At 40.1% G+C, this 24,711-nt stretch overlaps 2 protein-coding genes and 1 long non-coding RNA gene across 4 annotated transcripts; 2 read left to right on the top strand and 1 right to left on the bottom strand.

The window, feature by feature from the left end:
* Positions 1-257: 257 nt before the first annotated feature.
* On the top strand, positions 258-2,116 carry LOC123972677. The gene is made up of 3 exons (XR_006825451.1): positions 258-362; positions 670-1,007; positions 1,436-2,116. It is a non-coding gene; the product is annotated as an uncharacterized LOC123972677 (long non-coding RNA).
* A 3,476-nt stretch (positions 2,117-5,592) lies between these two features.
* Positions 5,593-7,313, bottom strand: LOC123972498 (growth/differentiation factor 8). The gene is made up of 2 exons (XM_046052019.1): positions 6,989-7,313; positions 5,593-6,392 (listed from the first exon to the last, which is right to left on the bottom strand). The coding sequence occupies exons 1-2, from the start codon at positions 7,311-7,313 to the stop codon at positions 5,593-5,595; spliced, it is 1,125 nt and encodes a 374-aa protein (XP_045907975.1).
* A 5,893-nt stretch (positions 7,314-13,206) lies between these two features.
* mast3a (microtubule associated serine/threonine kinase 3a) lies at positions 13,207-24,105 on the top strand. Of its 2 annotated transcripts, XM_046052491.1 has the most exons (5): positions 13,207-13,382; positions 14,882-14,913; positions 20,683-20,771; positions 21,463-21,535; positions 23,882-24,105. In XM_046052491.1, exons 1-5 carry the CDS (start codon positions 13,341-13,343, stop codon positions 23,976-23,978), a joined length of 333 nt encoding a protein of 110 aa, XP_045908447.1. In that variant the 5' UTR covers positions 13,207-13,340; the 3' UTR covers positions 23,979-24,105. The 2 variants fall into 2 exon arrangements, with proteins under 2 accessions (XP_045908447.1, XP_045908445.1); XM_046052489.1 differs by lacking the exons at positions 13,207-13,382; positions 14,882-14,913 and adding an exon at positions 17,511-17,987.
* The last annotated feature ends 606 nt before the right edge of the window (positions 24,106-24,711 follow it).

Below are 24,711 nucleotides of genomic sequence, written 5' to 3'. Positions count from 1 at the left end.
ACCTTTCGACCAGGGAAAGCAGAACCTACTTATTTCACCCAAATGTTTTTCCTCCTCACAATCAATTATTGAATTGTAGACAATGTCCAATCAAGCAACCTTTACAAATTCTGTACTCAGATTGGAAACTTGTCCAGTGAGTCATAAAGTTTAATACAACAATAATTCAGCTCCTGTCAGCAGCTGTCTATTTTCAGAAATAGCTTTTTACAGGAAATCTTCTTGGTTTCAGCCCTTTCATTGCCCAGTTCCATGATTTCAGCAAAAAGGGAACCGTTGCAAGTGTGCAGTCTTAAAGATAAACTACAGACTGACTTCATTCACGACTCAGACCTTGACCCACATCGCCAGAGCCTTGTTTGGTAAGATAGCTGTTTTTATTGACCTACACTTTTACGGAAAGCTGTTTGCCTTGGCTTTCATGATTTGTTTTACAGCATTTCCTAGAATGTGAGATGTGAATTTTTATACTTTTTGTATATAGACAAAACCGTTTTATTGAATTCTTTTAAAATTCTTGTCCATTGTTTTTTAATAAGGCTTTATTACAAACTGACAACTGTTCATGAAGTGAATGGGATGTTTTATTTATGTAGAGGCCCTTGGAATAAGGTTAAGCAATAATAAATTACCTTTAAACCTTTAAAACTGTGTCTTTCATACTTGCAGATCATGGTCAATAATACTTGTGTCTCTGGAAATGACACCGCCACATGTTCTGGCCGCAGCTCTCCTGCAGGTCTGATCTGGGGGCTGACGCTCTTCTTTCTCCTGCTTGTGATCACAGCTGGTGTAATCATGTACAAATATCAAGGTAAAATCAGGAATATGTTGCATTTTGGACATACAAGAAGCCAGAAGAAGGAGGACTTTACAGAGACAACACAAGCTGATTCCCACCAGTATGACCGTATGATGATAGAACAGTCAACAGCGCAGAGCCCTATTTATGAAAACCTGACAACTCAAACTACTGGATACAACAGGCGCTCAGTAAACCAGAGCAGGTGAGCTATACTTGTAGTCATACTTTCTTAACCTGTTTCATCTTTTTAGACCAATTTAAAATATATTTTGAGTATGAAATGTCATTTATGAAACTGCAGTGGCCCAAAAACAGAACAGAACGGAAACAGATGAAGAAACACCGTGTGTGCGGTGTGAATTTCCCCATTTTACACAATCCTGCTGTATTATATGCACACAATTTGCCATCTGTTGGAGATCTCTTCCTCTTTTGTTTCCTACAATTTAAAGTCTATTAATCAAATGTGCCAACTAATGACTCAGTGCTGGAGTTTTTTCCTGGTCAAGAATAGAAACTGGGAAAAGGAAAGCCACACAGTGTACAAAATATTTGTCTTGTGTCACAATGGTTTTACATCAGAAACATGCTTTCTGAACATTATCCGCATCACTTATTGTTTCTCCACAGGACATCCAGTCAACCTGAAGAGGATTTGTACTTGCAGTGTGATTTGCCAGATGATGCAATATACAGCAATGATCCGGCGTGCAACCTCTCCATCCTCCCAGACTCACAAGAAGAAGACGTGTATATTGTACCAGACTCATGATTGGACACATCTCTATTCATGTCTGCATATTTTTACTCCATTTACTGTACTGATTATGGTAAAATGTAAAAATATACTGCTGCTTTATGGTACTGCTGACCTGTAAACAACAACACATACATATTATCTATACATGCGGTATATTTCATAGATATATTTTATTAGTGTACACGTCTTTGGTTATTACTGTTTTTCTCACAGATCCTTTAATATCATATTGGACGTGCTGCACAAATTACAACATTCTGACAACAATCCAAGGTAATCCTTTCATGATAATATCTGATTGTTTTTGGGCTTTCTCTTGATTTGTCTGGTGTTGGAATTACTGATGAATCACTTCATTTTGACCTTTAGAGAGGAGAAGTGTGAGCGATTTACTCACTCTTATGTGGTAAAGTCATGCATGTATTTTGCTGTCCTCTTTTGTGTCAGCAGTTTTGCGTTTGGCTCTCCATTAGATTTAAAATCATTTCAGCAGCCGAGAAAATTAGTGTTTAAGTTTTGTTATTTCTTTTGAATAAATAATTCCACAAAAACATATTGCTTTTTTTTTAATAAACTGAAAAACCAGGAAGGGGTATGTGGATATGAAAATTTGCTGCATGCCTAAGTATGTGGATGTGTGTACTTGCACTGAAAAAAATCATAGACCCATTTAGTTATGTCAGCTTACTTCTTCTTTTTAACTCAAATAGCTCTGACAAGTTTTGGATTTTGAACTCAACTGTATGAGTTAAACTTGCATTAATTCATTGTGTTGACTATTTGACACTTTTGTCGTGTTGATTAAACTTACGTATGTAAGTTATCAGTTGAAAAAAAGGCAAGAGTACGAGGATTGCCTAGGTGCTGCGTCTTTTGAGTTTGAGAAAAACATATACATAATCAACTAATTATTAGGGTTTAGCAAGTACTCGGTTGAAACGAGTATCCGGTACAGATACTTTTCATGAGTATCATCAGAGTAAAATGTGTCAATATCTGTTTTGTTATAAACTATAAATATATGAATATAAAAAAATCAATTACTATTCTCTCAATTCTGAGGCTGTTCTGTAAATGGTTTTCTAATAAAAAGTTCTGATAGAAATTTCAGGTTTAAATAACTTCCAGTTAATATCACCCACTTATAGATTAAGCACAGATACAGAAGATTTGGTGTTCTTGCTCACCCCTGCTAATTATACACTGCAGATAAGTCATATATTCAAATTCCAACCAAAATATATACACTTTTGTGGTAAACAAGACTAGTGCCACCGGTGGAAAGGGTTCCAGACAACGGCCTTAAGGCCCTTTCAGAAAGGAAGTGACATCTGCTGCTATTTTGAACTTTGACTGCGACGTGCACAGGCGCACCAGCAAACTTCCCTGCCCTGTCACAAGTCATTGAAGATAATAGCACAGTGGTACTGTTGTTGTGGTCTGTCTTCAAGGCCCTATAGATGTACACTTAATTTGGAATTTAAATCCCTTAACTTGAAATGGAAAGTAGTGTTAAGTTAGAATAACTCACACTTGTTCATTTAAATAACATCGGGACAACTAGAACACTGTAGTTATATCCACTTTATGAACTTAAATTTATGAGTTGAAACAAAGGCAATCTTCAAGTTGAGTTATCTGAACTTAAAAATGTGAGTTGAAAGGGTGTAGAATTGTATGTTTGTTAGACAAGTGAAAGCAAGTTTCCTTGAATGGAAAATGTAATATAGATAGTTGATTTAACTCACAGTATTAAGTTCAAACAATAAATTATCTTTAATTAAACAAATTGTATAACGTAACATCATAAGTTGAAACAAAGCTTTTCTTAAAGTTGAGTTTACTCACATTTTTAAGGCAGCAATTGAACTTAAGTTTTTAAGTTGAACCACCTAGATAATTTTTACAGTGTGTGTACGTCTGTGGTTATGGAATTCATTATGTTTTATAGAATAGTAATGGTTACAAAGCTGCCATTTATATATGTTCTTTATGTGATCAAAACATTTTGCTTTTACATTATGCTCTGTTAGGTCACTATAAAAAAATCTATAAATTATTATTACCATTCACAATTTTAAAAATGCAAATGTGTTAAAATTGCAGATTAATTTCAAATGTAATTTAACAATATGTTTCTGAAGATGAAAGACAAAGAACACAATATTAAGGAATAAAAGCACAACATCTTAACTGTTACAATATAAATTATCTCTAAGAACATTTTGCAGTTGCATTTTAATTTGAACTATCATGTTCACTTAATGTTTTTTAGCTAATAGCCACTGTTCTGCGTGTCTTTACTTGCTCTCTATCCATAAAATACTGTAAATGCAGACAAGAATTCACCTTTTTATGTGTGAAAAACCATTGCAAAACAAGGCACAAAAATATCATCAAGACTTGCAAAACATGCAATGGTCAGCACCATTTTATGTGTTTTGTGGTCTGTCGGTTTTTCAGAAGAGACACAAAGAGGATGTGTTTATTTTCTGACCATATAGCATCGCTGAACTCCAGATTTTCTGTCTTATTGTCCCCTAAAAGCTCTTTAACAGAGAGAGAGTAAGAGATAAAGCTTTGTCCAAAAGTTACAGAATAAGAGGTGTGATTTGAGCTTCTATGGACTGGTGACGACTGGAGATGATGCTTTTTTCTTTTTTTTTCCAGGAAGGCTACATGAGGATTAAAACCAAATACTAGAGGCTAATGAGTTCATGCTGTCTTAGATTACACACAGTAGGGCTTGATAAATACTGTCCCTAATTCTTTTATACTTGTATACTTTGGGTGGTACTGACCTTTCAGAATCTAAGATTGAAGACCTTTACGTCCACCCACAGTTGAGTAATAACTGAGGATGTCATCCCTGAAACAAATAGTAACAGGATAAAAACAAAGAAATGAATGAGCAGTTACTGGGCACAGGTCTAAACCTACCAATAGGAAAGTGTAATTACAGTTAGCATTTGTGTCTGCAGCTCTGACAAATCACCTATTTATTCATCTACTTATTGATTCAGTCAACCAGGGTCACCCAATATGCCCCACCTTTTTAATACATCTACTTTATTAATTGTAAAACAACATATGCTCATATTTAAGTGACCTTTACACATACAAAAGATAAAAACTGTTAAATACTCATCAGGGGTGGTGGTGTCACTTTGTAAAATAATTTAACTATAAACATTTCAGAGGAGCTTGCTGCCAATTTCAGTTCACTCACTATCACACTCATCACCTTATTACTTTTGAACTCCAAAACCTTGAGTTTTGGCTTCTTATGAGCTCCTTTTATACTGTTAATTATTTTTTTCTTGTCTCAGCGTTCACACTTATCGTGAGATATCTCACATGATTGTTTGTTCCTTTTTCTAATAACTTATCTCAACAGCACTTAAAAGCATACATTACAACAACAAGCTGTGATAATCTGTAATGAAAATGCATTTACAGTATCATCATAGATATGTAATCTGAACAGTCTGGAGTTTACACAGCAAGCCGTTGAATCTGTGGAGCCCCCCCCCCCCGTTTTGCAAATTTTCCCAGTCAAATTAAACTAATGATTTAGTTAATTTTGTTCTTTAACCAGCTGGTCAAGGCCACAGTGAACTTCTACAGTAGTTGAGTATTTCTGTGAATAAATGACAAATGTGAGAAAATATGCTCATGTGTTTATTATGAAATGTACATGCTGATATATTCAGGTGGAACAATTCAGTGCGAATAAATCAGAACATTTATGTTTGGTCTTTGTATAATTATTGAAATGTATATTACAACAAACTCAATATCTAAACCAGGTGCTTCATAAAACAATACAGTACTTTAAATAATAAACAGTAATAAAATTAAATATTATGTAGTACTTAAATATTCTGTAACATAAAGCAATAACACAACACAAATATATGTTTAGGACCATAAATAGAAATTAAAATAAATAGTTTTTTACCATGTAACATATTCTTCTAGGTGCAATGCTCTCCCAAAAGGATAGGTTTAAAGTTTAATTTTTTCTTCAGGCACAGTGACATTTACTGACAATCAAGTCATTGAAAGGAGTTAGCTTCAACCTCCCCCTACTGTCATAGTGCATGAGGACCATGGGTTCGTAGGCCGCCGGCACGCAGCAGGGCGGAGGGGTCCCTCCTTTGCTAATCTGCTGCAACCGAGACTTCACCTGTGTGTGCATGCTTGCAGGCTTGTAGTTGTGGGGGCAGGTGCCGTCACAGAAATGCATTGTGTACTCAGTTGGGGCCACCACCCAGTCCGTCCAGCCGATGTCTTTGAAGGACACGGTGATGGACTTCCGGCAGCACCATCCTCGTTCATCACATTCGTCTTCCTTGTTGGAGCGAGGCAGCCTAGTCTTCCGGGCTGGTTTGGGCTGTGGGAGGCCTATTTCTAGAGAAACAGTAGGATTTACCATAAGGGCATCTTTTTCACCCACAACTATCCCTACATCCACAACCAGCGCCTGACCGCTGTCAGTCCTCATCCACTTCTCTACCTCATGGCTGATGTCAAGGATCACATCTTGAGTGCTTGACATATTTGCATGGACTGTTGAGTCAATGTGTGTCCATGCAGAAGAGTTCATCGGCTTCCTCCTGTTTACTTTAACTTTAACCTGTTGTCTTACCTCAGGCTGAACTGAAGTGGATTTGTTTAAAACCTGCATGGAAATTTTCAGCTCAGCTCGAACTGAAGTCAGTTCAGTCTGGATATTGGGGTTCTTGTGGAAAACAGCTCTGTACCACTGCATACGTTGACCTGACTGCAGATGTTCCACTCTCCGAAGCACTTCTAGTGGCTCCACTAAAAAAGCACAAAAACAAAGAAAAGCTTTATAAGAGCCAAAGTTGGCAACGTCCTGTAATGATTTAACAAAGTACATTCAGGAAACATCATGACACAACTCAACTGGGAGCCTAAAAAAAAGGAGACACAAACATATTTTTAAAATCATATACTTTTATTTGGAATGTCAATGCTCTCTTTTCATTGATGACGTTATTGAATGTTCAAGGTGTGCCTGTCACGCTCGTGATCTCTAAAAGCTTGTAGGAATGTGCTTGTTTGCTGACAGCACTGTTTGATGGCTGCAGATTCTGTTTCCAACCACTGAAATATGTTTAAGCTCTGCACAGATAAATTCTGAGAGTCAGACATCTTTACCTGGAGCATGAACTGTAGGGACATAAGTTATTTATAGTATTCACAACCACAATGGCACAATAGCTTTTGTCTGGAGAGGTAAACTCACACTGCAAGATTTCTTGAACTAGCCAAGAAACGTTCTTTCCAACTCCTGCTCACACTCTCCAACTTTCACGCCGGTCGTTTAATTGTGACAATGGCTAAATTAGGCCAAAATGTCCTCCTGACATCTCCCTAACTAACAAATAGCTCACCTGTAGCTGGAAAGAGCACAGTAGACATGATGGATTGCCAGGTTTCTGTCACTGTCTGGCTGGAGTTTCCTCTTATCTCTCTCTGTTTTTCCCTGTACAGCTGATACATTTTCCTCAGCTCTTCCTCTGAGGCCTTTTGGGTTGGCCTGGGCCTCCTGTCCATACCCAACGAGCTGAGGATCCCTGTCTTCACCGCCTCCAGAAGCAGGACCCTCTGGCTGTCCGTTCTATCAGGCGTGCCTTCGTGGGCCACTTGAGGCCGGCTCTCCCCCGAGCTGGAGAAGGAGATGAGAAGCAGCAGCGTGCAGGAGAGTGACCTTAACATGGTGAGCCTGCCAGGTAGGTTTGGTTTAAGAGTGCTGCAGCTCAGTGGATGGGGTTTGTCCATGTCATGAATGAAATTCTTGACATGCTTTTTATTTATAGAGCTTCTGTGTTGCCACACCCCTGGTTAGTCAGGTGAGCCTGTGATGGGCTCAGCTAGGGCCATTTTGCAGCATTGTGTTATATGTTAACAACATGTGACCTATCAAATCAGAAGTGTGTGATACTTGTTTGAATATTTACAGCTTTTGTTCAGTTTTGTTAGCACACAGTGGGAAGTTTGGTTGAGATTTGGTTACTTTACGAGTACATGGTGTGCGCCTCAGCTTGATTGTCCAGTTATGCGTCACTTAATCAAATAAATGACCATATGTCTTACAGTGACCAGTTCTAAGGATGGGGGCAATGGGCGATTACATTATTTCCTCCAGGGTTAATAATGATAATGTGTTTATTGAACTCTCCCTCGCTCTAGAAAAGGGTGGAGAGAGTAAATTATCTGTATGGCACCCGTCCTTAAACAAGCCCAAAGAGGAAATGGCTCAATGTTAAAAAGAGATAAACATACACAGAAGTTTTATCAAGAAAGGGAAGTGTCTTGTTATCTGTTTATTATCACAGAAATGTATTTATCACACAACATATGTAAGGAGCTCGTCAAAGATCAAACGGAGCACTCTGTGAAAGTGCTCTATTTTATGATGATTAAAAAGGACTGAAAACATATCGGATGTCAGCTACCCCTGTCCTCTACAGTTGGATGAAGAGCAACAATTCTGCTCTTTCAGTTGTAATTGTTCGGACAGACTAAAGAGCTAAACACAGGCACTGTGGAGTGCTGCCAACAGTTATACTAGCATATTATGTGAAAATCATCACTTCTATCAGTAAGTAGGGTCAGTGCTCTGCTTGATTACAAAGTAGTTTCCCCACCCTATTACGTGGCCGTCTGGGTCATTGGCCCTATCTTTCCACCCGAGGGCATTCCTGACTGCTGCAATTACTGACTGATAAAGGTTTGCATTAACGGAAAATCTCCATAAAAGTGCATTTATGGCCATTTTTGCCAAATTGTAAGCTTGGAAGTGTAACATTACTTTCAGTGACTGGATAGTAAATTGTTAAACAATGAGAGGATTCATGGGAATTTAATTAAATGCTCACATGCACATTAAAATAAACTAATAAAACAATAAACATTTTTACCACAGAACCATAAAATCATCTATGTGAATGCTAATTAAATTTGAATGACAATTCACAATAAATGTGTAAATGTAATTCAAAGGTCTTGCAATACAGTTTAGTAATATAATTTTTGCTCATTTCAAAATAAGTGAGCAACAATTATATTAATAACTTAAAATGAACAAAAAGGGAACATTACTTTTTGTTTGGACGTCTCGCAGGTCACATACATGTGCAATTTGTGATGAGGGGTTGATTGTAGCCATTGCAAGTCTGTAAATGGTCAGAAGCCAAAAACGTTGGGAACCACAGCAGTAGAAAGCCCTGCACCTGCCATAACACCAAGAATAATTTTCTAATTTAAAGCCTAAGAGACTATGTTTGAACATGTGAAAAAGTTAGTGCCCAAATATCAAAGTGTCAGAGCCTCTTTGACAGTGTCAATTTCTGAGCTGTGAGTCACCGAGGTGATGAAACGATCATGTGCCTTGCCAGGTGAGCCTACTTTGCAAGTTGAAAGTGTGTGAATGGTGTAAAGTGACTCACGCAAACCAGCACTGTTGTTTTAACTGTCAGAGAAAGACTCTCACACTCTTCTCTGGCTATTTCTTCATCTTGTTCATCTGGTTTGTTGTGCGACTTGTTTTGTCATCATGAGAAGGAGATGTTTCTGTGTTAAGGGAGTGAATTTCATCATACAAACATTCAACACACAGTGAGGCTGGCTGATATACACTTCAAATCACATGATGACAGATGAAAATGACAGCACACTGTACATTTTACGTGGAATTGTTCAACCGTGAGGTCAAGAGATGAATTTAAGAGGCCACCAGATGATAGCATGGTAAACAATAAAAAAAACTGTATTAGGTACACCTTGTTAGTACCGGTTTGGACCCCCTTTTGCTTTCAGAACTGCCTTAATTCTTCGTGGTATACTTTCTACAAGGTGTCCAAAACATTCCTCAGAGACTTTGGACCATATTGCCATGATAGCATCACGCAGTTGCTGCAAGTTTGTCGGCTGCACGTCCATGATGCGAATCTCCCGTTCCGCCACATCCCAAAGGTGCTCTATTGGACAGAGATCTGGTGACTGTGGAGGCCATTGGAGTGCGGTGAATTCATTGTAATATTTAAGAAACCAATTTGAGATGAATTGAGCTTTGTGACATGGTGCATTATCCTGCTGGAAGTAGCCATCAGAAGATGGTTACGTTGTGGTCACAAAGGGATGGACATGGTCAGCAACAATACTCACGTAGGCTATGGCTTTTAAACGATGCTCAATTGGTACAAAGTGGCCCAAAGTGTGCCAAGAAAATATCCCCCCACACCATTACACCACCAGCCTGAATGGTTGATACAAGGCAGGATGGATCTGTCATGGTAATGGCTGAGTGCAGTGTCAGGTTGTGTGGATCCAAAATGCAGACACTGGCAATGAGGATGCGGTTAAAAAAATACTTAATTAAATCAACAAAACAGGTTTACGTTGGAGCTGAAGGCAAAGTCCAAACAGAGGTAAATCTAACAAGCATATATAATCCAGAGCACGGGCAGAGTAATCCAATGTACAGCGGCAGGACAGAACACTCAACATAGACAAACAAACCCAAAACCAAACCCATGAAAACAGACTAACAGGAAAATCATGAACACAACCCAAAATCCTAACAGGATCCATGCTTTCATGTTGTGTATGCCAAATTCTGACCCTAACATCTGAATGTCGCAGCTGAAATCAAGACTCATCAGACCAGGCAACGTTTTTCCAGTCTTCTATTGTCCCAATTTGGTGAGCCTGTGTGAATTGTAGCCTCAGTTTCCTGTTCTTAGCTGACAAGAGTGGCACCCAGTGTGGTCTTCTGCTGCTGTAGCCCATCTGCTTCAAGGTTCCACATGTTGTGCATTCAGAGATGGTATTCTGCATACCTTGGTTATTTGAGTTACTGTTGCCTTTCTGTCACTGTATATTTTCTCTTTTTTGGACCATTCTCTGTAAACCCTGGAGATGATTGTGTGTGAAAATCCCAGCAGACCAGCAGTTTCTGAAATTCTCAGACCGACCCGTCTGGCACCAACAACCATAAATCTCCTTTCCTCCCCATTCTGATGCTCAGTTTGAACTTCAGCAAATTGTCTTGACCACGTCTGCAAACCTAAATGCATTGAGTTGCTGCCATATGATTGGCTGATTAGCTATTTGTGTTGACAAACAATTGAACAGGTGTACCCAATAAAGTGGCCGGTGAGTGTGTATATATATAGTACCAAGAAATGTACCTAGAAAACTTTATGCTGTTTTGAAGGCAAAGGGTGGTCACACAAAATATTTATTTGATTTAGATTTTTCTTCTGTTCACTCACTTTGCATTTTGTTAACTGCTAAATACATGGTAATATCTTTTTTAAGCATTCTCAGTTCACAACATTTTTTCCACACCTAAACTCTTGCACAGTATTGTATATAATGTTTTTCTCCTCTTTGCTCTTTCTTGTATAGGCCTCTAAAAACGATTTACCTTTGGTTCTACTGCATTCAGAGTGGCAGGGGTCTAAATTATTCCCAGAATCCACTTGGCAGAGAACAGGATAACATGTCATCTACATCAAACATAAAAACACATAGCTCCGTGGCGCCCTCTGGTGGCTCTAAAGCCACAATACAGCCTTTATTTGAAGCTAAATGCAGCTTTATTTGAAGTTGTGTGTGTGTGTGTGTGTGTGTGTGTGTGTGAACATTTCAAAGACAGAATTTCTGAGAGAATGACAATTTTCTTTTCCAGATGTGAAAAATGCCACTTGATAAGAAGGCAGTTCATTTATTTGATGCTTTTGGTTGGTTGTTTCATTGATTCCCATCTTGTTCAAGCAGTTTAAGTACAAATGACCAGAAGAAACATGTAGTATTATATTTGTTTCATTGTTTTCTTAATTTCCTTTTTTTTTCTTGTGTGCTTTTATAGATACAAGCTTCATGAACATAATAGAGCCAATCACTGATTTGAAGCTACTCAGGAATATACAGTATATAAGACCGATTTGTTTATTTTTAGTTTCTCAAATGTTTTCATTTTAGCGTGTATTTGTTTTGTGTTTTATTGTCTTTGCACTTGTTAAAGCACTTTGTAACTTATTGAAAAGTGCTCTATAGATTATTATTATTATTGTTGTTGTTGTTGTTGTTATGTTTAAAGACCTTGAGCTTTAGGATGACAGTTCCATGCTGAGAAGGTGTTTGTTCAGACTTTTCAAGAAGGCTTAAATTCTACTTGATGTAATGTCTCAGACAACAGCAGGGGGAAGGTTGTTCCATGTTGTTAAGCAGAGTGGAGAAGTTTGGCTAGGTACAAGGCATGGCTTGGTGGTAACAGGGGACATGAGCTGAGGATAGCAGTGCTTTCAAGTCAGCCGGACTCACAGAATAAATCTCCAAATCCTGAGTGGCTGAACTGGAAACTGGGAAGACTTGCTTTTACCTTTCAGTCTGGCAATGTAATGAAAAGGTATAGGCCTAAGTGAGGTTAAGATCGGAGAAGCAGCAGAAGAAGGAACACTAATCACTGTAAACAAAAAAAAAAAGATAAGAAAGAAAATGAGGGCAATAAAAGGAGGAAGAGCTGACTTTCATGCCTGACTGGTCCCACTAATGGGCATGGACTATTTGAAGATGACCTGCCCTGGATCACATGGAGAGCACAACAAAAGGACACAGACTTCCCAGTCTGTCCATTTGTAGCTCTAAACTCCATCATCAGTCAAGTAAAGAACAAAATCTAGATATTTTTACACACGGATATTTCATTTAAAGAATTTTGTCTCACTTTGAGTCAATAAGCTACAGCAGCAGTTAGTTATGGTACAGTAGAACCCAAGCATTTTCCTTGTCGCGTGGGTTGAACACGTCCTTGCAAAATCTCTTCCTTGTAAAGAATGATTACCACCATGTTGTTGTCAAATACCACATGATACATTTGATCACAGTTGGGTGTGCGGGGCTTAACTCTTGATTTGCAACATCCACTTAAAGTTGCTTCAAACAATCAGCAAACTTCACAGGAGAACAATGATTCACGCCTCTGTGGCTTACATACATGGACATGTGACATCACAGGACAAGAGACTCGCCATTGTTTTATATGGAAATAACCCATCATGGTACCACTGGGTGACAGACACAGATCAATCACGGCTATTCAGCGTTGACTCCAAAGCACAATTGTTCTACATCCTCTCTGATGAGGTTTTATTCCACTAGACAGCGACACCATGTTATATGACATGGTGGGTGAATAGATTAACTGCATCTGACTAGTGTTCAGATAAACACCCTGCATGTACCACAACAAGTGGATTGCATGTGTTTGTATTGATGACTCAATGATGACTAAATAACGCAATAGGCTATCATGGGGACTACATTGTTAAGAAGATCCTAGAGACCGAGGTCAAAATGGGGACCAGGGGATCCTTGATAGCCTAGGCTACTCCATGACTTGAAAAAGCTCTTAACACAGTAAAACCAGTATTTTGCATTTGACAGGTGATCGCAGAATATTAGGGTAGGCTAATAAGAGCGTGGAACACGCCTTCTCACTTTATTAGGCTACTAAAGTTTAGCTCAACTAACAACAACACCCACGCATCTCCTTCCACCCCCGATCAGTTGATCAGCTGGCCACCTTTTCGGGGACCGTTCGTGCGCCTCGCCACGGAGAAGAGGAGGAGGTGGTGGTAGTGAAGCAGCAGCAGCGAGAAGGACTCTATCCGTGCTCCCGGACCGCAGTATGGGTTGACTGAGCGGGGATATGCATTGGGGTTTCTATTGTCTTCAATGATGGACGAGCCGAACATCCTGAGACGCCGCGGTCTTCAGGTAGGCTAAATGGAAACTGTCATGACAGCACGCGAATGTGGTTGTTTCCAGGCAGACGGGATGATATGATGATGTTGATGATGATGAGGAGACATTGGCGACGACGCAAGGGATTTCTCCGGGAATTGCTTTGGGTTTAGCTTTTGGTCCGCTCTTATTTATTTATTTTCAATTTAAATAGTTTATATTGATTCTATGCTCTTCCTGATAATTAGGCTACCCGATGTCTCTAGATAAGGTTTCTTTCTTATCTGGAGCTATTTCCCTATGCCTGGTGCCAATTCACTGAAACAGGCGGCGGCACCGTCATTAGTCCATGAATTGTTGAAATTAGTGCACATAATTCAGTAAATGAATGTAGGCTACAGCAGAACTGAACCACTACCTTAGCCTACTTGTTTATTTTGGGAGCTCCCCATTGGTGCTTTGGTGAGTCTGGTTGCCTTAGTGACAGGAGCATAGGACCCAAAGGTTCCTGGATGATTGACAGAGACATGCCTTTAATCTTCTCCTGGGTGCCATGTTTATTACTCAGGAGTGTCCAGAATCGGCATAATGAGCAGATTTTTTTTCTTCCTGTTGTTCATTCATGTGTATATTTTCTACATAAATGAAGTAGTGAAAGCTGCATTGTTTCTACCCCAGGTCTGTTTTGAAGGAGGGGATGTTGGGTTTGTGATGAAAGACTCAGTCCAAACTGGGTGTTCCCATTAAGTTATTGTAATTGGTTTCTTTTCCAAATTACATTAATCTGTAATTTAGATTTAAGGACAGTCCTGGCTTTATACTAATAGTGAACATGAAGGTTATGGTAAAACGATTCAGGTTTGCTTTCATGTCTCCCTTAAATTCATTATATTGTGAAAAACAAATTGTTATTCTTTATTAAGTACTGTTTTAGTAGGCTACTATGTTCTGATTAGTGATGAAGCAACCTCTTTTCTCTGGAGAAATGTTGTTTAAGTGTGTTTTTTACCCACCTATAGTTTTCACTTTCTGTAATAGATGAAATCAGTGCAGGTATGGGCTCAAAAGGATTTTGTGCACAAACTCTTGAAGTTAATCAGTGCCCCTTTTCCCTGTCCTCCAAATCCTGATCGGCAAGGACAGTTTTGCAGTTGCCTGAGCTCAAACACAGTAGCCATGGGCTAGTGAGGATTTGTACCCTCGCCAGTAAATGACTTACAGACCCACTTGTCATGCATGAAACTAGGCCACGCTGTAGCTAATGATATTTACAGAGCTTTAAAATGAAGATAAGTGGGAGCAGAGAAGGGTAAGCATTTAAGGAAATCCATCTGAAAAACTGTTATATTCTTTTTTACATGTCATGAATGTGAAGTGCCTGTCAAGACTGAAAAAAAATATTCACATTGTCACTCTGTTTATTCTGAGGAGTCAACGTCTGTTTTGTTGTGAAGAAGCCTATTAGCCAAACAATATCTAGCAAAAGCACATATCTGCATTCATATGCGTATTTCCCATCTCTTCTTTTCTAGAAAGAACTGAGTCTTCCTCGCAGGGGAAATGTGTAAGTATTATCAACTGACTTATTCTCCCTCTGTCTGTCTGTCTGTCTCTGCCCCCCCACCCCACCCCACCCTCCTCAAACCAGACCAGCCAGAATCCTGATTGTGCAAGAATCCCGTATACATTTACTTGACTCCTGAGAGGCAAACAAACTTCTGAAGCTGCTTATGGGGCTTGCCTGAAAGTCAGAGCAGGCCCACTGCTCCGACAAGTTTTATTTAAACTTGGAGTGGGAGAGCAGAGATAGAGTTAAGGTGAAAAACCTGACATCCTCTCAGTATGTGAGAATCAACAAGTTGCACTCCCCTTATAGTTAACATGAATGCTTATTGTGAACATACATTACATCTGAATCTGTTTTTACCATTTTGCTACAGCAGTCAATAATCTGGTGTGCATGTGATTATGTATGAAAATATGCATGTGAACTGAGCAAACAAGCTGAGCCAGCTCTTACAGGTAACTGCTCATTGTGAGTTTGTTTTCCTTCTAAACCTTTTTCCTGCCCAGAAGCAGTCAGCTGATGATTAATAGGTATATTACACAGTAGTAACAGTTTATATCAGGTTTTCTCAGTAGACGTGAACAGCATTAAGGAACTAGCATGTGAGTTTGCTGCTCAAACAGGAGGCGCCCCAGTCAGAGCAACATCTCTTTAACCTCTTCAGGGACTTTCCCCTGTCTTTAGAAAGATTATGCCTGGGTAGTTTTACTGTCTATGAGTCAGAGGAAATATCAGAATCACGGGAGATACTAACAGCAAATCACAGATGACAGATTTAAAGATTTAAAATGTTTGTACTGCTTTTCCCATTCCAGTCAAGGTGTCCGAGACAAACAAGGAAATGTTCATTTTAAGTGTGTCAAGGTTTGTATTTCTTTGGGCTAAAAATAGTTTTAGGGGTTGCACCCTGTATGTCTGAGTGTCAAAATATACAATTTATTTTAAATATCTTACCTTATTAGAATATCACTGATAAAAGTGAATGGTTTCTTTAAGAACAACTCAATCAAGGATTTCAGTAGAGACATGTCTGTGGAAAAGCTTAGTGATCTAAGTGATTTGCTAAGAATTCTCTATGGTGTATTGTTACGGAATAATAGCCTCTAGCAGGGCTGCATTAACTCACTATGGCCCCTACTGACCCCCTGTTTGTAGTAATTTAGTTTAAAAAAAGGAACATGCACTGTGTAAATTCTACTCAAGCACACGCCATCCCCAAACAAATTTGCAAGTAATCAAATCACCATAAACCAAATGAAAATTAATCTTGATCTAAAATCCGTATAAATTATGTTATAACCTTGCTTTTGAAACTGTTAATTCCAGTTTCTTACTATGTCAAGGTGCTGAATAGGAGGCTGCGACCGATTATCAAACGTCAGATGCAGGGGAAACAATGTGGATTTTGTCCTGGTTGTGGAACAGTGGACCTGCTCTTTATCCTTGCAGAGTTACTAGGGGTCATGGGCTTTTGTTCATCCAGTCTACATGTGTTTTATGGACCTTATGACCATGAACCACTGGGAGTCTTGTGGGGGGTATTGTGTGACTATGGGTGAAACACATTTTCAGTGGGTGTTCTGCCAAGGGCTTTGCCAGGTTGTCCCTTGTCTCCAATTCTGTTTGTAATTTTCATCGATAGGATCTCAAGGTGCAGCCGTGAGGAGGAGAGTGCCCGGTTTGGAGACCTAAGAGTTGCACCTCTGCTCTTTGCAGATGATGTTGTTCTGTTGGCTTCAGCACGCTCAGAGGTTTGCAGTCAAGTGTGAAGCGGTCGGGATGAGAGTCAGCACCTCCAAGTGTGATGCCATGGTTCTCTGCCAGAAAATGGTGGCAAAACGGTTGGGATTGAGTTGCTGCTCCAGGTGAAGGAGTTCAAGCATCTTGGGGTCTTTTTCAAATGGAGGTGAGATCGATTGGTGGATTGGTGCAGCATCAGGAGTAATGAAGGTGTTGTACTGAACTCTTGTGGTGAACAGAGAGCTGAGTTGGAAGGCAACGCTTGAGATTTACCAGTTGATCTATGGTTCAACACTCTGGTCAAAAGCTTTCGGTAGTGCCCGAAAGAGTGAGATCGCAGATAAAGAACAGCCAACATGAGTTTCTTCTGTGGATGACTGGGCTCACCCTTAAGAGTTGAAGTGGTCTGGGCAACAGATCAGATGTCTCCTGCTCTCTTTGGAGGTTATCAAGGCATGGATGGATAATTTCAGTTCGATCACAAACAATAGCTGGGTTTTATAATTTAAGAACACCGTTTTAATTCTTGAGAACATGTGCTGTCCAGTCCTTGAAATCCATGAAAATCACTTCAGGATCTCAATTGTCCCTGATGACAAAATGCAACATTCAGACTTCTCGTAAGATTAAAAATTAAAATTGTGGCTCATACGACTTGCTGTGCACAATTTACTTTTGTTGATAAAAAAAAACAGATATTGGGCAACAGTATTTAAATGGTGTTTGAACGTCGAAATCACTGGAAATACATTATTTTTCATTCTTCTTTCTGTTTTGCACTGGTTGGTTCATTTGTGTTCTAGTCGTTAATACAATATTTCCGACAGTGCATGAAGGCATCATTAGTCCCTCCTACGTCCGGCGCGAGCAGACGCGGCTGCGCGGTGTGGCTTTGCTCTTGCTGCTGGAAAGTTTGTATCAGTCTTTATATCTTGGCGAAGATATCCGTTGATAATGTCGCATCCCGCGGAAAACGGACTGTTTCGGAAACGGTGCTGGTGACAGGGAGAAGGAGCAGAGCGGACATGGCCGTTGCTGTCGCCCATCATCACCGAGCTTCCGTGCCGTGGGTCTGGGGTCAGTTTGTACCGAAACTGAATGGGGTGTCTGCCTTTGGACACTGCGTACTACTGGCCTAACCACCACCGATGATAACAACCCCACAGGAGAGACTGTTTAACATGACGCTCCTACATTAACAAGAGGATAATTGTCATATCTGGATTGGATTTATCCGTCATCACCATGGCAGACCAAAACTACTATTGGACCGTGTTGCCGAGCTATAAAACTAGTTTTGTGACTGGGGCCATGATGAAACGATCAAAAAGGTAACGACTGCCCGTTTTAATACTAGACTCTGCATGTGCAGACAAAAGCCATGCATTCTTGACTAAACTGCAGCAAAACGTCTGCTCGGCCTGTGCGTGTCATCAGCTCCCCGCTGAGCTGTGCCATTCACTGTCTGACAAACAGCAATTTGTTGAACGTCTATGCTGAGCTATTTGATTCACAACACGTACACGCAACCCCCACTGCGTTTGGTAACATTATCAGCGTGCAGCTCAGACTGATAATGCCATTGTGGTGTCTGTGATACCCGACAGTACGTTACTGTATTTGTCGGTTATCCGCCCTAGTTTTTGTTTCCGACGGAGAGAAACGTGGCCATTGTAGAGTGTTGTGTATGTGGGCAGACTGCATTGTCTGCCACCAGCTGTCGCATACAGCGACACAAAGTCTCAAGGCTGATCGATACCCTCATGTAATTAGTGGAACTCTAGTGTTGTGGATATGTTTTTTTATCTCTTAGATAAATGTAATAAGCCCTCACGTGGTAGAGCAGTAAAATGTGCCTTTCATGTCCTGTAAATCATGTCAGTGTATCTTTGGCAACCAGCGAGTTAGTAGTGATTTTATTAGTAGTAATTTATGGGATTATTTTTCCTTTGTCGTAACCACAGTATTTATATAGTGAAATGTTGTTTTGTTTTGATTCTGCCACAGTGTGCCATCTTTTGCAGCTGCTGTCAATATTATAAACTGCACGACCCATTGCTAATGAGTGAAGTTCTGGAAGAAAACCTGCTCTCATCTTACACATTCAGAATTGTCCTAACTATTTTTGTGGTAATAATCTATCCAATTTTTTCCATGTAGTTTGGGAACATGCATCAGTCATGGAACCCATTCAACACTGCGTGACTTTGAATGGAGCTCAGTGAATAAATGCAGCCCTTCACCATCAGCAGACATGTGAAACATGCATTCATCATGCTACATGGCTGCCTGCAAGGTCCCTACAAACCACGATTGTTAGCCCTAAATATGAGTGTTTTCATGTCATTTTTTTGTCCAGGGGCTACAGTGTGAAAGGCGTGTCTCCTTATTTATTTTCTGATCAGAATAAAATGGTGTACACTCACATTGTGGTTCAGTAGTTGGTGAGCCATTGAAGCCAAAGTCAAGCATTTATTGGCTCTCCTTTCCCTTTGTTGCTGTGCTGCCCCTGCCACTTTGAGTCTTTTTGGGTTTGGGGCCATATAGTGTGTGAATCTGCCTGAGCACCGACCCAGAAATGTCAGGCTCTGTTGCTGTCTCAGCCCCTCAATTATTTTAGGTCATTGCCAGAGAGAAAGAGAGATGGCTTCGACATTACCAGGATGGGATTATTATTCCATCTTTGTGGGGAACAAAATCAAACTTAAAAAGGATGCCGATTTTATTCTGAGTCAAGATTTTAGCACACACAGAGTGAACACCAGGCATAGAGGCACCATATATACAAGAAGTAGAAAAAATTACATTTGAACTTTGAAGTAACTGCAGCAGAATTACACAAGCATCTATGTGGGTGAGTCATTATCAGAGAAATGCCACTTAGTATCTGCCAGCTCTTAAACCGGTCTGCCAGTCACCACTTTGAATTTGTGACCTTTTAAAGAAAGGGGGTCCCTTAGAGGAGCTCCAGAGAAGTGACTGATTTTAGTCAACAAAGCTGCACAGTAACAATCTTCAATCAAATTTGGATCCAAATTGGTATGCCAACGTGGCATACGGGTTGCAAATTGAAGCCAAACAGCCGTGCAGAAGGAACACAAACAAAAATCTCAGAATTGAACCAGCACCTCTTTAACACAGTCGAAACTGTACTCTGCCTTTTTATAGTTGATATGTTAGACAGCGCTGCTCTATCTGTTAGGAAAAGCTTGTATAGTCACGTGTACTGCTGTACCTCTGACCCTGGGCAGCGGGGTACACCAATCTGATCATTGTCTTACCGATAAATCCATTTGTGTTGCTTATGTGAGGATAAAGACGGCGTTCATCCATGGTGGCTGATCTTTAACGGTATGGACAGTATGCAATGGCCTGCACCGTTGGGTCATGGGAGTCAATGGGGCCACTTATTTGTCTGCATTGTTGTGTAACAGCCAGACAAGGCTGTTTTTATAGGGTCAGGTGGTACAAGTGCTGCTCTTTTCCACATGTTTCCCATAGTCTCACATGAAAATGCTTCCAGACACGGGAGACCTCATCGGATAATCATTGATACTTTAGTGTAATACCGTAGTGCACTGCACTACTCTATACTCCTACTTGTTTACTGGATAATCATTTGTTCTGTGTTTTTCCATTATTTTGGTAACCCAAAAAGACAGAAGCACTTTTATTCTCTTAAATATATATAACATAAAAATGTGACCTGTTTAATTGGTGCTGACACATTAGCCAACTGTACAGTACATACTTTGTGTGTATCTTGTATATTTACATGCATATATGTTTGTAGTTATGCATATATGTGTATATATAAACACCCCTACCAGTATTATTACAGTTGGTGAGTGTTTTCCTTATCACGATCAGCAACTCGAGTTCATAGGTTGGCCGTGTTTTATATCACCTGCCTGTTTACTACACCAATAACAGGCTGTTAAACAACATGTGCTGACTGATATGTTTGTAATTGCATTGCATAAGCAAACGTTTTCTCTCTCCTGTTTGTTTTCCTCCTCCTCACAGTTCTCGTAACAACAAGAGAAGGAGTTTGGCGGTCGGGACCCCATCGCCCACACTCTCACGACCGCTTTCACCTCTCCCACTTGCCACAGGTACTTGTGTGTTGTTTTTTAGTTTGCTTGTCGGCTAGGCTCAGCGTGTGACATTGTTGAGCAATTAGACTAGAGGCTCATCACAGATACTTCACATTGACGTGATCACATGGAAAACAAAAGGGGGGGGAGATGGAATGAAGGGGGAGACCACTACATAAGGTTTTTTTTGCCTCGTACATGTGTCTTCAGCCTTGTTTTTGATGTCACAAGACTAGCTCTGGTTCCTCAGCTATGAGTTCATCATGTTTTTTCCACAGTATAGTTCATAAGACATACAATAGTTTTCCTCCTTGTGATGGTACTCTTCATTTAGTTTCTTTGAGGCTATTCATTCCTTACTATATGGCAACTGATTCATTTTTCAGTGACTCAGGGTGTGGTAATGCTTTGCCCTCTGGGCTGATTTGAAAACCCTTTAGTGACCCTTTCAGAGCAAGTGTGTGGTGTGATCAACAACAAGACTCTCTGCTGAAACTGAGATTCTTTGATTAGACAGGGAAAGAGCCTGCTTGGGAGTGTTATTGTAATTAAAAGATTTGATTGTTTCAGGTAAACTGTGAAGAAAAACCAGTTCCGAACTGAAAATGTAAAACATGGGGGCAGCAAGCTGAATTATTCAACATTTTCATAGTTTATTTCGGTTTCTACAGATTTTCAAAGTTTGTAACTGATTCATTTGTTTTTTCAGCTAGCAGCAGCCCTTCAGAAAGTCCCAGAAATGTCTCTGCCAGCACCTCTGCCAACTTCCAGTTTGCCCGCAGGTAAGAATAAACTCAAATGCTTTTTTAGTATGGATTTGTTCTAAGGCACTTGAGTTCAGCCACATTACTACAGTGGCATTTCCCTATCTAATCCAAAAACTGGAAAATTGTTAAGACTCCAATAACAGTGGATTAAATGTATATATATCTTTAATCCTTTTTCCTGCAAAGATCTGAATTGACAAAAGTGCACACACCTAAAGCTGAAAACACGAGACATAAACAGAAATATATTGCCATTCATGATTCATTCAAGAGCAGTGACTAGAACATGCACTGAGAGTGAGAGTTAGCCAAGATGCTTCATTATTGACTTTTTCCTAGCAAGGTTAATGCCCAACCAAACCAAAATCTAACCAGAGCATGAACATTTTTCACTTATTTTAAGCTAAATCCACACACTAAAATAACCTAAGAAAATTGGTTTCAGAGGAACATGTCTTGGCTTGTTCCCCTTTATCCCCTTAGTGGAAATGAGGCAATGCAGAAGCAAGTCCAACCAGCTGTAAGGCCCCAGGGCCACTTGCTGGACCGGGGTCTTGGCATTTGTCAAGTCAATTAAGGTGGCAAGTTGATGCACACGCTCATTACTCAGGGTTGCTGTGATTATGGGGAAAAATTGTAAATCTTGCCCTCTCATCACGCATCTTGTAACAGTGTATAGAGTCACTGGGATTTAGAGGCATAGAAGCTGGAACTGGGATCCTCATCCAGTAACAGAAAATAGTGTGTGGTCGACTTGCTAGTAAGGAGATTTTAGGCAAAAACGGCAACATGTATCTGAAGGAGATACTTAAAAAGAGTGCTGTAGTTACTTATAATATGAGAAGTTTTAAGAATATGCTGCTTCCATTTCGCTGAATGTACATTACTTTAAATATATATGCTGCTTATCTCAAATATCACGGGCTTTTAATGAGCATTTAATGTTGCAGTGCAGCGTATGGTGCAGCGGCGTACTGCACCATACGCTCGAGGACGGAGAGGGGATGTCTCCTGATAGAATTGCCCTGCCCGAGCCTGCATGACTCATCTAAATTTATTGAGACTTTTTAAGCTGCCAGTGCGGAGACAGATGCTGTGACTGCACTTTTGAGAGCGCCACTCGGTTTATTTGTTATTCACACAAGCTGTATAGCCCTGCTGTTTGTGCAGTTATTTTGTCATGTAAACAAGGACGAGCCAGACATGCAATAGTTGGCTTTCACGCAAAGGAAGTCTTTTTAATGCAAATGAGGGAATAACTTGATGAGGAATAATCTCAAGGGTGAGGCATAATCGTTTAGCTGCAGCTCCCTCTTCACATTAAAGATCCTTTTTTTCCACCTTGGGGTGTGAGGACTGACAACACTCTTGGCCATATTAGCTTTATTTTTTCTTTTACTCCCCAGGCATTGATTTTAAACCTTGTTTTTAATCTTACCTTCTGTCTTCTTTTATCCTTTCAGGACCATAGTAAGGTGTTTAATACACATTGTGGATTACATACATATCGTAAATGATCCAAACGAGAAAACACATGTGTCTAATTCGCCCCACTAATCCTCAGATCTCAGTCACAGTCAGCAACAGGACCATTTAATTTCGTTTGTGTCGCCCCTTATTCAGCTACTTGTCCTCAAGAGGTGGTTTGTGGGAGAAAACATTCCTTGTCATCACAAATTGAATCAGTGAGGGAAATTGGGCTAGGTCCCCGGAGTGTCATATTTGATGGAAAAGTAGGGAGACAATGGAGACAGAGGCACTGTTGCAAGTGGAAATTTCACACATAAAGGAATCTTATTTGTAGTAGCAGTCTGGGTGGGTGTATTATGTGTGTGTGTTTGTGTGTGTATTATGATTCACGAGCTAAGTGTCTGTGGTTCTCAGTGCTGCAGTATAATAGTAGCTTGGCAGGTGTTCAGCAGCAGCAACAGCAGCAGATTGCAACTGGCCCGTGAGCTGTGACAGAGAAACAAGGCTGTGACTGTGACAGCTAGACCAACTCTGTCACTATCATTAAACAGTGTTTATTTTCTTTCTCACTTTGTGCCTCCACTTGCCCCTCTTCCTCTCTTCCCCTCTTTTCTTCTCCATTTGTGTCTCCCTCTTTGCGCGTCGGTGTAGCCAACTGGCCCGCACTGAAAGGTAAGAAAATGACAAACTGGTGTTTTGCTTCTTTTTATCAACACAGTTTCAAGAATCAGATGTTATCACTTTAAATTTGCATGATGGAATAAAAAGAGAGAGATTTGCTGATGCAAAAAGATGAAGCTTTGAAGATTGGAGTGAGTCAACAGGATGTGCAGGTTTCATATGTTACGGAGAGCTACCACTGAGCAGTCTGTCACTGTTTTGTTTCTGCAGAGCGGATGGGCGAAGGTGGTCTGTGGCATCTGTTCCCTCGTCTGGATACTGCACCAATGCACCCAGTTCATCTGTATCTGTAAGTTTCTTTCTGTGATTCTCTAAGTACCATTCAGGCCTGTCTCATTCCAAACCACTGCCATGGGACCATTTAGCTCCTTGTGTTACTTATACTCAGTATATCAATCAGTTTATGGGGCCGTGGTGTCTTGTAAACTTATGGTGCTGACTGACTGAACTGTAAATCCCATCAGATTACAGGCTGTATTTAGAAAAAATACAAGCACTTTAAAACTACTGGTCATACCATGGACAACATAGAGGTAAATTATGCTGCTGCAGAGGTTTGAGAGAATTGAGTTTGAGAGTTTTGTCTGCTGTGAATGTCAGTTGGAATCAATTGAACCTGCAGTTAATCCAAGCTGATCACTGCCTCTGTTCTTATACCAAACAAACTGGTATATTTTTTACAACCATTTTTCACACAGGGTGAGTTATTTTCAATTTCAGGCAGAGTATCACTCGAGGCTGGCCTTGTGGCATCTGCAGAGCATTTAAACTCAACACGTCATACTGTTGAAACAATTAGTTTAACCGATGCAAGTAAACCCACAGAATACATTTCTCAGAGGCAGATGGAAAACCTCACAACACTGTTACTTGACAGTCTGCTCGACCATACTTTCTGCAGCCAGTTGATTTATACATAACATCTGACTGGAGATGGATGTTGCATCCTTTTAATGACTCATAACAGGATGTGTCCCATGATGATGCCTCTCTCCATCATCATCATTTGATCACTCTTTCCACTGCAGACTGGAAATGAG

The sequence above is a fragment of the Micropterus dolomieu genome, linkage group LG06, assembly GCF_021292245.1.
Source record: "Micropterus dolomieu isolate WLL.071019.BEF.003 ecotype Adirondacks linkage group LG06, ASM2129224v1, whole genome shotgun sequence".
Lineage (NCBI taxonomy): Eukaryota > Metazoa > Chordata > Actinopteri > Centrarchiformes > Centrarchidae > Micropterus > Micropterus dolomieu.
The sequence above is the reverse complement of the archived record's forward strand: the minus strand, read 5'-3'. Positions and strand labels throughout refer to the sequence as shown.

What these genes read in the sequence shown, in the direction of transcription:
- LOC123972498 (XM_046052019.1), bottom strand. Translation starts at nt 7,313, where the DNA reads ATGTTAAGGTCACTCTCCTGCACGCTGCTGCTTCTCATCTCCTTCTCC. An exon ending in TGTGCTCTTTCCAGCTACAG is followed by an intron (nt 6,393 to 6,988) that starts GTGAGCTATTTG and finishes GTGCTTTTTTAG; the next exon opens with TGGAGCCACTAGAAGTGCTT.
- mast3a (XM_046052489.1), top strand. Translation starts at nt 17,902, where the DNA reads ATGGCAGACCAAAACTACTATTGGACCGTGTTGCCGAGCTATAAAACT. An exon ending in ATGATGAAACGATCAAAAAG is followed by an intron (nt 17,988 to 20,682) that starts GTAACGACTGCC and finishes TCCTCCTCACAG; the next exon opens with TTCTCGTAACAACAAGAGAA. An exon ending in ACCTCTCCCACTTGCCACAG is followed by an intron (nt 20,772 to 21,462) that starts GTACTTGTGTGT and finishes TTGTTTTTTCAG; the next exon opens with CTAGCAGCAGCCCTTCAGAA.